At 30.3% G+C, this 17309-nt stretch overlaps 1 protein-coding gene across 4 annotated transcripts in view; it reads left to right on the top strand.

The window, feature by feature from the left end:
• LOC111619676 (coiled-coil domain-containing protein AGAP005037-like) overlaps window positions 1–16828 on the top strand; it is a 341137-nt gene extending 324309 nt beyond the window's left edge. For all 4 annotated transcript variants that reach the window (XM_023361441.1, XM_023361440.1, XM_023361443.1 and 1 more), the window contains one exon: window positions 14636–16828. In XM_023361441.1, coding sequence (XP_023217209.1) covers window positions 14636–15889 — 1254 coding nt within the window. In that variant the 3' untranslated portion in view covers window positions 15890–16828. The remainder of the gene's footprint in view (window positions 1–14635) is intronic.
• The last annotated feature ends 481 nt before the right edge of the window (window positions 16829–17309 follow it).

Here is a 17309-nt window from a genome sequence, read left to right as displayed (position 1 = left end):
GATTATAATTAAATTAATATTTAGTAATTAATTTAGAAGGTTCTGGAAGAAAAGAATTGGCCAGAATGGGACTCAAATCTGTAATTCCCACATGCTGTGCAATTGTTGCCAGTTACACTACCCAGACCTCTGTCCAGTCTTCACCTCTGGAACTGTTAATTTAGATATAACCAGTCCTGCTCCAGGCTGATTTTTTTCTTCCAGAATCTTCTAAATCAAATATTAAATTCATCAAGAGGTAGCACCTAATGCCTACCTCTAGGCCAAACTACTTGACATTTAATTATTAAATAGTAGCATTATTAGTTTGATGTAATCCGGCAATCATTTGGTATTAATCTAAAAATCAGGTTAATGGATGTTTATATTTGTACTATACCTGCTGTAATATTTTTCTTTTCCAACCAGTACTAGATACATTAATCCTGTGATCCTTACATCCCTTTGATGACCAACGGAACAAAGGCCTCTTTTTACACATGATTTGTCCTTTTATTATTATTTTGACCAACGATGCCTTACTATTTGTGCAGCCCATTCTAGTAACAATTAATGGATCATACTCAACCAATAACCAATACCCAAATCACAATAGAGACAAATACTTATAGAATGGGTAATATAGAAAAGGGCAGAAAACAAGAAAAGAACGGAATTGGAATTAACACTACATTACTTATCACAATTAAGTATGATTTAACTGTACACAATTATTAGGTATTATCTATAAAATGGTTTCAAGATTGGTACCATTGGTATCAAGATTGGAGACGAAACTATTAATAATATAAGATATGCAGATGATACCACCCTTTTGACAGAAAGCAAAGCAGATTTAGAAAAACTTATCATAAGGGTAAAAGAAGAAAGTGCTAAATTTGGTTTGAAGCTAAATGTAAAGAAAACTAAAGTAATGTCAACTAAAGAGTTAAAAGATTTCATTGTGGATGGTGAAAGAATTGAAGTGGTAGAAAGTTACATACTTTTGGGCTCAAAGATAGAAAGGAATGGAAGTTGTGAAGGAGAAATCAGGAGGAGAATTAATCTTGGCAGAACAGCCATGGCAAATCTCACCAAGATAATGAAAGATAAAGACATTTCCATTCATACTAAGAAAAGAATTGTAGAAGCAATGGTTTTCCCTGTAACATTATATGGCTGTGAAAGCTGGACTCTAAGGAAAAAGGAAAGAAAAATGATAGATGCATTCGAATTATGGGTATGGAGAAGATTACTTAGAGTTCCATGGACAGAAAAGAAAACAAATATCTCAATTTTAGAAAAAATTAAGCCAAGCTTCTCCTTAGAGTCAAGAATCTTAAAACAAAAATTGACCTACTTTGGACATGTGATGCGTAAAGAAGTTTCCTTAGAGAAGCCTATTATGCTGGGAAAAGTGGAAGGTAGAAGGAAGAGGGGAAGGCAACGAATAAGATGGATAGAAGAAATAGAAAAAGTCACAGAAATGAAGCTGGAAGAGCTACGAGAAACAACAAGGGAAAGATCAAGATGGAGAAGACTTGTCCATGAAGTCACCAGGAGTCGACGACGACTCGATGGAACTTAACAACAACATAAAATGGTAGTCACAATTTCTCTCCCCATTATTATCCTGGTTAATAAAGTTTTTACTATATATGTAATGCATACACACTATTGTCATATATATATATATATATGTATGTATGTATGTATGCATGCATGCATGCATGCATATATATGTGTGTGTGTGTGTGTGTGCTATTGACTTTTACTAACAAGATATAATACATAGCTTATTTATGTCTCTTTTCTTCATTTTTTACATCATGACTAACTAGTTTGAGAAACTATTTATTTTATGATTCTCAAACACAAGACCATGCTACTATTTCAACTTGTCGTATTTTTCATCTTTATTTAGTATCAACTGAATAAAGATGCCAAGTGTTTAAATAGTAGCACGGTCTTGTGTTTGAGAATTATAGAAAATTATAAAAGCACAGTTTCAGAAAATTAAGAACAAACTAATTATTCTCAAACTAATTGAAAAGAGGTTTGAGGATAGGTCAAAGTAACAGAAATAGTATGTGTATTGAGAAATAAAACAAGTCATTTAGATATAAATTCAAATATAAAAGATAGCTAGTTTAACACACAGGCTTATGCATACCATATAACTACTACAGCTCTTTTCAATATACAGTTTACTATAATTCATGATACTTATTTCTTGATATTGGATTAAAAATAATTGTCCACTTGGTCCATTGAATTACTCATCACAATTCTCATCTCTCTTCCTTGTTTCCTCCAGCATATTTCTTGTCCAATATTGTTGCTCCAACTCCCATTTAAACAAAGCTGCTCACACACCTTAATCATTCCCTGAACATATTAATCCTATTAACTTCTGCATATACCAAATAGGTAATCAACAAAAAAGACAAAGGTGCACAGAATAGATATGTCATCACTAGGCCACACCACTTTATGTTTTTAGTTAAATTTAGAAATATAATTTGACTCCATACATCAACTTTAGTTTTGTACATAGAATTGATAGGTTAAGATAGTTAATTGCACTCATACCAAATAATGATCTAGTGTAATGTTATGATGTAACATATTCTGTCTTATGTTGTTAAAACCAATTTTGAATATAACATTGGTTTTATGCCATAAGACAGAATACATTACGTCGTAATATTACACTAAACCCACAGATTATCTGTGTTTAAGAGATCATTTGAAAAGGGGTATGAATTATGCAAAAGTTTTATGTTTGTTCTATCAAATTTCTTTGATTATCTACACAAAAATATTTTGATAAATATTATACTGATTGTATTAAATAATATTTTAGAAAACAGTTCAAGAACCAAATTTGGCTTGAAATAATTAACTAATAACTATATTTTAATGAAAAAAATATTTAAAAAATACAAAAAAGTTTTGCTTTTACAGCAATTTAGGTTTTTAATAATTAAGAAACTATTTCATATTGGAGTTTAGTTTAGTCAATAATAAACTAAATGTTTTAGGTTAAGAGACATATCTGCAGAAAAATTTGCTTAGCAGTCATTTGCTAAAATAAATTAACACAAGACTTTCCCAGTTTCCCACAACTATTAGCCTAATTTTTTATGCTATTTTATTTTTGTACTTCTAATACTCTTGAAGACTATAACCAACCAATTTTTGAGTTCGTAGATATAGTGAGTTTCAGTAAAACAGTTATTTATAATTATTTAATGTTTTATTGAAAAATTAATTTTGTTTCTTCATCTGCATTTTTTTTCTGAAAGTTCTATTAAACTAATAGAAAAAAACCAAATTAATTTGAACATTTCTACAGCAAATTAAAATGAACAGCATCAAGCTACTTTTCCAGAAAGAAAGTTTTTACGGTAATTTTGTATATTCTAAGTATTTTTATTCATGTTTTTTATTGTCAGTTTTTATGACATAAATTAAAATTATCAGTTCAAGTTTTTCAGCATCATTGTAATGGTTCTTTGTTGTTATTTTTATGTATGGTGTGTGTGTGTGTGTGTGTGTGTTCACGTGCGGAGACAACACAAAAAAAAAATATAGAAGCTGCCAGTACATTTTCAGCTGTATTGTATACTGTTATATATTATACAATTGCTAATATATTCATTTGTTGAACAACACAGTAGTAATCTATACCATTAACAGATGTGTGCTAAAAATTATTATGCTTACAAATTTATACAGATATATTACTACTGTTACTATTAATAACAATTTCAGTAACTATGCTTTATGTGTATGACAAAGTAACAACCACTGAACTCTAGTACTATTCTGAAAGCAACATCAATTGATCCTGGTCCAGCATAGAATATTACAGTACAGTTCATAAAGACATCACCCCAATACTGGTTAATATTAGAGAGGCTGTACCCAAAGTTTTCATCTTTAAAACATGAATGTGAGTGCCGCCATCTTGTAAGCCTAGAAGTTTGACAATAGCATTTGGAACATTGAGCATGATTCCAATGACATTCCAAATGCCATAACTTCTAAGCTCACCAAGATGGTGGCACTCAATGTTCAATGTTCATGTTTTAGAGATGAAAACTTTGGCCACAACCTCTCTATTAATTAATTCAAGATCCACTATTTCACAAAACCAATGAACCAACGAAAGAAAAGAACACCTACATTAAGAAGCAAATATTTTCATCCATTTTTAAAAGGACATCCTCAGACTGGTGTTCTAAAATCTAAATCGCATGTTTTTGAAACAGATCATAAACTTTACTTATTCGTTGATGATTGGAGAATAGTTGATAGATGCTGATTGGTGGAATGTTTGTACATAACAACCTGCATGAAATGTGCTTCTGGTGAATTTTCCACAGGTTCAGGATTGCATTAGCCTTTTTTATAATTTATGGATTTTGATTTTTGGACTGCCCTGTAGATCTTCATTAACTCCAGATATCTGATATGTGATCTATCCACTGTTCTATGTATGATTTTGGCCCAGTCAAAATGAACCTTCACATCAGGAACCATGGCATATGTTGACAGGGCAGTGGTTAATAGGTCTTTTGATATGTCAATTCAATGTTCCTTTAGATGGGTGTTAATCTGCCAACATAGAATTGCCATTTCTACTTAGATTAAATATGGCTGGGCTCCTTTTGAGGACCATGCAGATATTGTAGTTGTGGGCTTGCCATAAATCCACCAACTTGGCAACATTCACTGAGGGTATATTTCATCCCTCTTACGGACAAGATATCCAATGAAGAATTAGAATATCTAGGAGCCACATGTCGGCACATTAGCACCCATCTAAAGGAACATTGAGTTGAAATATCAAAAGGCCTATAACCACCAAAATATACATAAATTCAACAGAAGCACATTTCACGCAGGTTGTTATGTACAAACATTCCACCAATCAGCATCTATCAACTATCCTCCAATCATTGACAACTATAAACATGCGATTCAGATTTTAGAACACCAGCCTGAGGACATCCTTTTAAAAATGGATGAAAACATTTGCTTCCCAAAGTGAACAGTTCTTTTCTATTTCTGGTTCATTGGTTTTGTGAAGTACTGGATCTTGGACAGTACAGTTGTCAACTGTTTGACTTTCAGGCTGAGAATTAATCTTTAGAAGAAGTTGTCATCCTGAACTAGAAATTCTCTGCCTTTTTGAGATACATAACACCTTTAATGCATTATCTTCACTAGAGATGTCTCGATACCACAAAATATCAATACCAGTATCTGTACCAGCCAGTATTAGCATTGGGTGTCAAAACTGAAAATTTTGCCACCCATTGCTGTTCAGTCTGCCTTCCAGTTGTTTTTATTGCTGAGAAGGGATACCTATCTTTCTTTTTGCACATAATATACTGTATATTCCAAAGAATGCCATGTAAAAAATTTGCATAAAAAGGTACAATACATGCATCCTATAGAAAAATTCTTGATAGTATCCAGATCTTCAATGGAAGGAAAAAAATAAGCAATTTACAAAAGAAACACAAGCTTTTTTATTCTATCATCATTTATTAATAGTATTATTTGTATGTAAATATAGTAAACACAAGGTAGCATAGAAACAAAATCAACATACAGCATTCTCTGATGTGCATATAATACTGTAGTTTGCTTGAAAAAAGAAAAATTAACTATTGATTTTGACAATTTTAATGAATGAAAAGTTAAATTTAAAAATTTTTGAATAAACTATTTTTTCCCATGTAAAAAATCAATTGCATAAAAAGAGGATTAGTTTTCTTTTGTCAACTGCATTATTTCAAAATCGCATAAAATCAACCACATAAAAAAGAGGGAAAGATGTACTATATTCATTACAATGAAGACTGAGTGGGCCCCAGAGCAGCAATTAATATTTTGTTGTTCATTCCAGGGAATTGAATTCTGGTAATCTGGTTCAAATGGTACTGACTGATGCACTGACTCAAAAATCAGTCCATCAGTCAGTACTTCAGTTTATACTCTTATGATGTTTTATGTACACAAAAGAGCCCCAGATCTACAGTTATGTTAATGGGCCTTGTGTGTACTACTATACATGGGATAGAAGTGGATAAGAAATTGTTGGTGAAAATGTAAAACAGTGTCTTTACATTCAAGATTTTTATTGTCCAAATTTTACAAAATGTCAGTGCAAACAAGTACAGGTATCCCTTACATAACGTTCCAAAAAAGTTCCATGTTATGCAAATCCAGGCTATATGAAACAAAGTACTAATACAAAACCTGGGATTAGGTTCCAAAAGTTAACAAATATATATATATATGCATGTATTTTTTTTTTACTAAGAGAAATATGTTTATTAAAGCAATCAATAATTTATTTTCAATCAATCAATTAACTAACAATCATAATTAAAAGTACTGTGTCCAGAGGGTCGGCACCTCTTTAGTGCCTTGTCAGGACTGACACAGAAGCCGAGATGGCATGTTGAATGTATTAGAACATTGATCACATGAGTGGCTGCGTGTGTGGGTGATTAGATTTGGGATGGAGGAGGTTTGAGAGATGGTGTACCGGAAGTGAATCACTCAGATGCCAGGTTATCTAAACAACCATTTATTTCTAAAGGAAAATACATTGTACACAATTTACAGCGTTAACAAGTTATAATAAATCAAGTTAAAATAGGTCTAGATATTTCAGTGGTTCTCGAGAGAGAGTTTACAGTGGTTTGCAAGTCAATAAATACCTGTAATGATAGATTTTGTTGAGATTTTCGTTCAGACTAAGGAGTCTGTTATTGCTCTCGAAGGGTTCAGAAAGTTCTGGATTGGGAAAGTCTGAGTCAAGATCGTTGAGAAGGTTCATCCTCACCAGCACCGTTGGTCGAGGGTGAAATCCAATTGAGTAAAATTTTGTACAGGAACAGAAAATTTTTTGAAGACTTTAATCCAAGAGGAATGACCGATGATTGACTCTTCGGCCATCAATGTCGATATCAACATGATATCGCCCGGCTAAGAGGTCAGCAGATCACAGGAATGCATTTTTGCCGTCGAGAAAGTGTAAGTGGAGATTTCCTCAGGTAGCAGATTTGACAATAATTATCGAATAAGTACAGTATGAAATTATATTGAGGATATATTGGATTCTCATAGTACTGTATTACATGTTAATATTAATTTTAGTTAAATAGGGCATTTCTTTTTGAAAGTATCATCATCATCTCAGCTTTTTTGTTGATCTTCATCAAGAAGTATCAGCAACATCTTGATATTTTTTATTTTTATCATAAAAAATTTTTATGGATGATGAAATAAAAATATGTTAATCAAAATTTGTTCTAGTGGGTCATGTTTGTTTAGTTGAATACCAAGCGACTTTTTCCAGAATTTGTTTGAATATCAAATTGTTCAAGTACCGAGATACCGCTGTATTTCGTTCATCATTTTTACCAGTGGCATGCCATCATTGGAAGCGGTGGATGCGTCGCTTCCCTTGTATTTTCTAAAAAATAAATACATATTAATTTTAATTATATGAAAATAATCGCACAATATTTTATTAAAGCCACATTATGTATCTTATTACAAATTTCTATACTACACTTGAAAAAAAAAATAAGATCGTTATTGTATATTCGAATATTAGTGGCAGAGTGGAAGCGCTTTATCGTCAGCATCCAAAAAGCCAGATTCAAGCATGCACTTTACAGAGCACCAACCTCACCCGGTTTAGCCGGTGGATGCTACACATTTACCGCATCCAATTCTATCCAGGACCGGTTCTAGGCTGTTAGCCGCCTGCCCGCTAGGTATTTGGCCGCCCTCGCCCGATTACGTGAATCACACGTAATCGGGCTTTATAACTTGACCCAACTGATAAGAATTTACTGGTATGTTTTTATGATAGTTCTGTATAGTCGACAGGAGTTAAAAAAATCCATTAAAATATTTGATATTTTTATTCTGCTCTCCGATTTTATATTACTCTCGGATTTCAATGTTAAACCAGTAATATTACGATTTCGTATATCAATCTTTAAGGGGATGTAGAAAAAAACGTGTACAATTCTTGTATAATGTTAAAAAATTAACTTACTTTGGCAGCGTCATATACAAGTAAATTTAATAAATGAGAGAGATGCACGAGGTACAGAAAAAGCTTTAGAATTTATTTTCCATTATTTTTCAATTTATGTATCTGTTTTATCATAAAAATTTGTCTTTCCACTTTTTTCGCAAGACTACAAATATTCAAGTAGAAAGTAACTGGTTTCGACTTATTTCTACTTAAGAAGTGGTTAAATAATTAAGCTATTAGGGAATTGGAGACATAAATAAAACCCTGATGAAAGAGCCGAAATTTTACTTAAATATGCACACTCTGCAACCGTCTTCGATTCCATCCATTAGTCACTCATAGTGATCTCTTTGACTAAATGCATTGTTTTAAGATTTAAAAAGTAAAGATTTTATTTTTATGTAAGTTTCTTTACAAAGCTATATTTAATTATAATTTTCTTTAAAAGTATATTAATATAATTGAAGAATATTTTGTACGAGATAGGCCTATGTACTGTACAGTAATACCCCGAACTTACGCGATAGGTGGGACCAAACGGTAACCGCGTAAGTCGGGGTATAATTTCGCATATAAATACATACAAATAATTTTTAATTGGGGCTGGAGACTAAAGAAAACAATAATTTAGAAAAAAATGTTTAATAAAATCTTAGATAATACATATGTATAACAAATTAGGCCTATATTATTTTACAATTTTTCACATTTACTTGATTATTACGCCATAATTTTAACATTGTTTCCATCTCAGCGATAATACTGTGACGTTTACGAATGATGCTTGAATTTAAAGATTGAGCATTTTTTACAGCTTCGAGAATTTTTTCTTTGCCTTTTATAATTGTTCTGACTGACAATTCCGGTAGATCAAACTTCTTTGCTAATTCACAAATTTTCATTTTTGTATCGAAGTCTTTAATAATGGGTACGTTCGTAAAGTCAAACAAGTTAAACGCATTAATAACCAATCGTTCGAAAAGTCTAACGAAATAGGAATAACGATGGCGTCATTCTCGTTTAACTTGTTCGACTTTACGAACGTACCCAATGTTAACTTTACATTCCAAAGATAAAGTTTTTCTTTTCTTGTTTGATGCAGAAGAATTAGTTCTACTTCGTTTGGATGACATAGTAGAGTCTCTCAAGTCTCCGTAGATATAACAAAAATAACAGAAATAAATAACACAAAATAAATTGTAGCTATGTGTCGATTGCGCGCGACACATCTGAACATGTAAGCTGAACAATAGGGTGGGGGGAGTGAGTAATTAAGGGTTGTGTGGCGCTCAAACAAAAGACAAATCAATGAGATTTGAAAATCGCGTAAGTTGGGGTATTACTGTACTGTACATTCACCACACATTTTATTTCATCGAGTAAGTTTTATTATTTTATTTATAATTTTAGCTCTTATATCGTGGCTAGCAATTCGGAATGTAATTGTGATATTAAAAATGCATTTAGAGAAGTCTGCGGTTTTTACTGGCTTATCAAATAAATGATACGAATGGACCCTAGACCATCACTGACGCACTATTAACTGACTGCCTCTGGATGTTGGCTTCTTACAGAAACACAGCTTCCCTATCGTGAAATGTCATGCCACGCCACTGTAAAAGCCTGAGCTTACTTATATGATGGGTTTTAGAAATTGTTCACTCAACAACATTAACATTTTCTTTGAGTTAAATATTGTCAGACATGAGAATTTCAGTGGTAGCTTTAAATTTCTGATTAAGTTATGAAAAATTATTGTAAAAATGTGGTAGATATGAAATCTTCCACTCTTTAATAAGGAGAAAATTGATTTGAAAGTGCTTGTAAATCTGTCACATGCTAAAATCACAAGTTTTAGTTCACTGGTTAGGCCAAACTTGTTAATTGGTGAGCCAAATTTGGCATAAAGTCATAGGTAAGCAGATCACATATGTTTTGTATATTTCATATATTCGAAATGTCGGCCTATTTCTATAATTTACAAGTGATGTGTCAAATATGTTCATGGACTGGATTTGGTTCAGGGATCATAGTTTTGACACCACTGCTCTAGGTTATAAGCTCTAGGGAATTATTCATTTTTGCAATTTTTTCTATAGATAAATAACTTTTTATATAATACAGTACTCATTACATACAGTACATTACAGTGTACTATTATTATTTATTCTAGCCTACTTTTTTACTACTAGTAGTCTATCTAGCAGGAGTAGCTAATATTATAAATTTATTATTGTGATAAAGAGAATGAAAATTGAATAAATGGTTAAAATGTTGCAAATTTATTGACAATCTACAAATTGTGTTTTTATTTCTCTACCTTTGCATTCTAAAATCAGCCTTTTCTATCTATCAAGTCATCTTCACTTATAATGTAATATTGGCAAGTATGGTATTAAGCTCTAGTATACACCAAGTAGGAAACAATCCATCTTCAAAAACAATAATAATAAATATGGTGATTACAGTCATGTTAGCTCCTCTGCAATTGCATTATTTATAGAATTTTATATTATAAGATGTAAGCTGCTGACCTAGTAAACAATGCTTTCATACAATTGTATTTTCACAGTTTTATATAAGCAATTTTTAAAGTTTTCTATGCTTGCATATGATATAACAAGGATTGCACATGGATCTATTTTTGCTACATTTTCTATCATATATTTTTCTCCATCAGTGGCCCAACATACAGGAAGTCCAAGTTAAAAGTTTATATGAATCACTACATGTTTTAATAAATTTTTGCTTTTAATATTTATATAATGGATTATAACAAACATACTGTATTTACTCACATATAAGACAAGGTTTTTATTCATTTTTTATTGCTTCAAAAACCTAGGTCATCCTGTACGTGCGAGCAAAGGATTCTTTGCATTTTTGCAATAAGTTTTGTGAACCATGTGTTTGCATTTTTACCAGATGCTCACCTTCTGGTGTTTAATTTAAAAACAAAAGTATTTTATCTGGGTTGTTTCAATCATTCTTGTGTATTGTCAGGAGTAAAGATGAATAGCAATAGGAAAAGCAAAGCTTTTGAATTGAATTCCAATTTGAAATTCCAAAATCACACGGGAGCTAATATAAGTTTTAATCCATTCCCAGGTGAAAAGAGATGATTATTCGGAAATCAGATTGCGGAGAAACTCATAAGTGTAATCAATGGAGAGTGGATTTGATTGTTAAGAATTGGCAAAAAAGGTTCCCCATAATTGTCCAGCTTTATATAAACAAATTATGTTGTTGATTTTACAAGATTTTTTCTTAAAGTTTAAAATGCCAGTAATTTTTGTGGGATAATGTGTGCATTTATGTGCATTTGACATTTTATTTGTGATTAAACAAAATAAAATTAAATTGTATTAATAAATCTAATTTTCTTTATTTTGATCTTTAAAGTCACACCTCGTCCTACATGCAAGATTGTCTTATAAGCGAGTAAATACGGTATATAAGTTACTCAAAATTTAAAAGAAAAATAAAATAAAATTTTTAAATTTTTTTCTTTTAAATTCTAAACATTTATGGTTTGCATTATTATTATAGTTTAAAATTTTAAAACATTGCAAAATAATAAGAATGATAAAGTTACACATTATACAATCAATCATACTAGTGTTTTGAAAAGAAATTTTCTCAACATAAGCTATGTGTGACAAGAAATTTTTTGAGAGATTCTAAGATAAGTTTCTGTTTAAGAAATGAAATCTTTATTGCATAATTATAATAAAGGAAATAGTAACCATAGTTTCATGTTGTTATTTTATATATTTCATCATTGTAATTAAAGTACCACTATTCAATGCTGTGAAAAGAGAGATTTAGCAGTCAAAATGCAACCAAATCTCATTCAGTGGAATTTTAGGACATGCAGAAGACATTGCTCTAAAAACAAAATTAGCACCAAAACTTATTGCTTTGGCAATTTTGGTATTGCAAGCAACAAAAAAGCAGTTTCTTTTACATAATCACATATGTTACAATCAAGTTCTAGGTTGCACTGTTGAATGTCATTCTTATGGACATCACCTTGCCTGTACCTGCATTTCTAATGAAGTTGTTTTTGAAAACAATGACAATGTTGTGGCTGCTCTTCCAGAATTTTGTTATTGTAAGAATTTACATCAAGGACCATTGATTCCACAAGCTCTCAGGAGAATGACCTTCAATTCAAAGAAACTTGATAACTGGATGTCTGGAAGTTTAACCTGGTAAAGGCCTTAAACCTATCAATTCACATGTGGTCAAAGATGTTACCATAGCTGTTGTTGAATAGTCAATAAATAAATGTTTCAATATTATATATACAGTAGTGACAACTGGGTTTATCTAATGGCACAGTGTGGAAGATATCGAGAATGTTTTTGCATTGTTATGTGCATAAGATCAGTCAACCACAGTTGTTTGTTGACAACTGGGAACTTGTGATCTTTGCATTGACCTTTGTTACCAGAATGGAAGTAGATATGTCATGTATTTCAATAGAAAATCCTGTGGAGGAATGAGGCACATATTTATTTCATCTATTAGATGAGGTAAAATGCTCATCTGCTAGAAAACATGGGTTTGTTAGCAAATTTATTATAATTGCCTAAAGTTGCTTTGGTATGTATTAACAGCCATATATATTCTTGGACCATTCTTTGAAGAAGCTGGTTTCATTTGGGCCCATGATGTTCTGTGATAGCCCAAAGATACTGAGAGATATATTCCAACTGTCAGCAACAATGCCTCAAGTCAATCACTTTCAGGCAAGATGGAGTTCCTCTATATATGGAACACTGCATACAGCAGTTAAGTAAGTGTAATGTTTAGTTTTGGAAACATTAAAAAAGTGTGGTTTATTGAGAACTTGTTAAAAATTTGGCAGCATTGAAAGATAATATATAACAATGCATATGAGAATCAGAGAATCAATTATAGTTGACCAATAAACATACTGTTCCAGCTTCAGGTTTTGCACCTTCAGAATATGGACTACATTCAACAGTATCCTCTGCATTGCCAGGTTTCTGTATAGTATGAGTGTCTTTTACAAAAAATGTTTGATATTTGCAGTGCAAAAAATGCCATAGCAGTAAGTTTTGGTATTTAATTTTTTTTTATGAAAATGACTTTCACATCCTAAACTGTCACAATAACAGATTTGATTGCACTTGAACTGCTAAATACATCTCTAAACAGTGTTGAATAGGGAGGATACTTCACTTACAATCACTTGGTAATATATATAATTTAATATAAAAAAAATAATATCTTTTTTGTATTGGTTCAAAACAAAACATTGTTATAAAATTATTATTAGACTTTACTAGATAAAATCATTGTAAAACATTTTTATAACATTATAAATAAAAATGCTTTTAAAGGTACTGATTATATGTATGTACAGTACAAAAAAAAATATAGATATAAAATTCTTATTATTTATTATTGTTCAAATTTATATAATTTAATAAATTACTGAACATTATTTATTTGTCATTTGTTATCAATGCATTGTGCTTTCCATAAATAATTGAATATCAAACATACTTCAGATAAACATCAAGATACACTCATAATGATAAAAACAAACTGTCTTCAGTACTAGCACGAAAACTGACTCAAAAGTTACATTTTAATTGTGAGGACTTTCAATAATTATCATATAATCATCATCATCAGGGGAATGGAATGGAAATGGAAAAAACAATTCAAAATTCAAATGCAGTAGACTTTTGATTTTTATGTAGTAGAAGATTAACGTTATTATTATTTAATATTAATCTATGTAATATTATGCACATCAACAACTCAAAGTAAAGGTTCTAAGATAAGACTTACTTGGTAAATAATTATTTCAACTAGACATTATTTAATTATACATATAGTTACTGGACATTGGGCATGTTTTTAATTTATAATTTACTTATTGATATGAATTTATTGTTACACTTCAAATTATATATAAAACCATTATAACATATAAAAAAATAAGCATTTTTGTCTGAGTATTATCAAGATCATTGAGTTCTAATAACTAATTTGCCTCACGAATATGTAGAAAATAATATGATGATAGACAATATAGTATATAAAATAATAATCTAAATTTTTACAACATTAATTTGAGAAATTTAATACTGTTATCATAGATGCTGATTTTATATATTTAACTAATATTAATTTTAATAGGATATCAATGTTTCTACTAAAAACAAAAATATTAATAAATTGCATTACTTGTTACTAACTTATTATTCATTATTGTAAAAAGATTGAAATCCTACATAAACCATATAAAAATGTACAGCACTTTCATCAGAAGAAAAATTTTTACTAGTATAAAATGTATTACATGATATTACTGTTTTATCACATTTGTATTATTTTGCACTTCAATAAAAACTGTTGCTAATTACATTGTTTAAATTATTATTATTTTTTAGTTTTGAATAATTTGAATTTAAAATTTTATAAATAAACATTTTAACTTTTACATTTGCTTGTATTTTGAAGGAATATTATTTAATTTAAAATTATAGTTGAATATTTTGAAAAATTCATATATTTTAGCATAAATGTTGTTTACAGATTGTTGATTCAGATAGTCATACAGTAATCCATGTTCCACCTGATGGTCATCAGAAGACTCAGAAATCAGAAACCACTTTGGATACACTGTTGGATGATCTCCAATACTTAACTAAAGTAGGTGATGCCAAAAGGGATTTTATTCCAGGGAAAAGTGGTCCTCAGAGACGTCTTCCTTCTTATCCTAGTGCTGATTCTCCAGTTCGGACACCTATTCATGTACATAAAACCTTATCAACTGGAAGTCAGGGTCACAGCGCTACAGGTAGCAAACTTCAAGTTGGAATGGGGAAGCGCAGCCTTAGTCTTTCTCCAACTCCTTCTTTCTCAGATGGTAGAACTTCCCCATATTCTCATGAACATGCACAAGCTCTTATTAGCAGTTTAAGAAAATCGATTGAAGTTCAAGAATCCTTACAACAACCTGCTCAGACTGCTCAGAAAAAAGTGCCACCACCACCACCTCCAAGAACAACCAGCTGTTCTCCTGTAGCTTCACCTACTAATCCAACATCACCAAAACAAAAATTTGATTCAACTTCCAAAACATATGGTCATATGAGGAGTAATTCTGAGCCTGCCAGTAAATCTGAAAGTAATATAAAAAAGCCTATTACAAATAGATCAGTTTCAGCATCTAAACAAGATTCATTTGATAATACAACAGAAATAGTGCGAACTAGTGCTATTAATGATGATGATACATTTCCCAGAGAGCATCTTTCAAGTAATAGTAGCAGTAGTGAAAGTGTTAACTCACAAGAAGGATTACAAATGATACTTCATGGCAAAGCAATAGCAAAAGATAAAAAAGCTCCTAGTAGACAATCATCAACTGATAGTAATGTTTCTTTAGAATATGAAGAAAATACCAAAAAGCAAGGACCCCGTACACCAAACAAAATGCGGCAAGAACTTCTTGAACAACGTCATCAAGAATTATTAAAAAAACAAAAGCAGTTACAAGAGCAGTATGCTCGACTTCAACAAATGCAAAGGGGGCAACTACGATTTTCTCCACCTCGCAGTGGATCATCAACAACTATTGGCGATTTGAAAAAAACAGGAAGTGAAAGTAATATTTTATCTAAAGCTGCATTATCATTGACACCATCATCAGGTTCTATGACTCATTTAGCAGTTACTAGCAATATAGTTAATCACACAGGGCACACTTCACCATCACAAGGAATTTCACGTAGCCCTGTTGCAAAAGTAGCTCAAAATAAAATTTATGAAACTGATATACTGTAATTGCCTGTCATTGATGTGCATTAAAATAATCTTTAATTCCACCAATTATATTCACCATCATTGAATGAATTGTTGTTTTTCCTGTTGTTTTATGAATGTTCTGCTTATGAAAGAAGATTTTATATGTTTCATTAGAAAATGTGGCAGAAACTTGATCACCACATATTTGTTATAAATACAAAATATTGGTCAATATAGAAAATAAAAACTATACTATTATTAGTGCTATTGATAATATAAAAATTGTTGTAGTTAATATCATCAAAGTATAAAACTCAAGATGTTTTGGAATGTTTTCTTTCTAAAACTTTTTCAAGTGAAGAAATTTGTTTGTTGCAAAAACAGAATTATATTGGAAAAAGAGAGGAAATGTTACATTTCTATAGCTTGAAATTATTGTTTTCTGAATAGGAAGTTAGAGATAATATTAGTGCTCAAGAATCATCTTTCTAGCCTCTTGCCAACTCATCACTGAAATATGTGAAATACTCACGTCCATCAAATTCCATATTAATAAGAAAAATATACTGGATACAGTCAATTCTAAATTTTCATAAAATAAGAGTTTTCAATAGTACAAGAGAAGATTGTTAAACTCACTGCATATCAAACTTTAAAACATTGTTTTTATTTATTGTTATTTTGTTATTCCCTCACAATTGCTACTTTTATAGTTTTATTTCTACCCCACAATTGAATGTCATTAAAAACTTAAGATTAATGAATCTAAATCTCTTGATATATTATATACCATGATAATTCAACACAGAGATATTTATTATCTAATATTTAATAATTTTTTAGAGTATATTGCTATAGAAGTATGAAGTTTTGGAGTCAAACAATGTAAAAAAATTTAATATAACTTATATTATTTGAAGTACATAAAGTATCACTCTTTCTGTATTTCAAAACTCAATTTGATAATTATCTTACAAATAAGACAGTAAACAAAAATATGAATATAAATTATAAATAAACTTGTTAAGATTATATAAATAATTTATGTAATTATTTTTTAACATAACATGTTGAGAATTGAAGAATATATCAACTTGATAAATATATTTAATTCAAATTGTAAATTTATAACAGTTTTAATGAAAGATAATATAATTAGCAATAAAACAAATCCTTTTGACTTTCACTTAGTGTTTTCTTTATTTTTAAGGAAAATTTTAGAATTCTAGCTAAGACTTTAAATATTACGTTTGCAAGATTGTATTTTTTATTCAAAATTGTAGAATTATGTGTGTATTTAATTTATTCAGAATCCATAAAAGTAAAAAAGGATTTGTTTTATTTTTTTATGGTGAATTGTATTTATTATTTTAAATAATTTAAATTACCATATTTGTTTTACAGAATTATTGATTTTCTTATTAATTTATTTAAGACTTTTTTTTTTTTTTTTAATATT

The sequence above is a fragment of the Centruroides sculpturatus genome, unplaced genomic scaffold, assembly GCF_000671375.1.
Source record: "Centruroides sculpturatus isolate CEXI.00-Female unplaced genomic scaffold, Cexi_2.0 scaffold165, whole genome shotgun sequence".
Taxonomy (NCBI): Eukaryota; Metazoa; Arthropoda; class Arachnida; order Scorpiones; family Buthidae; genus Centruroides; species Centruroides sculpturatus.
Note: the sequence above shows the minus strand (reverse complement) of the source record. Positions and strands in the feature narration are given on the sequence as shown.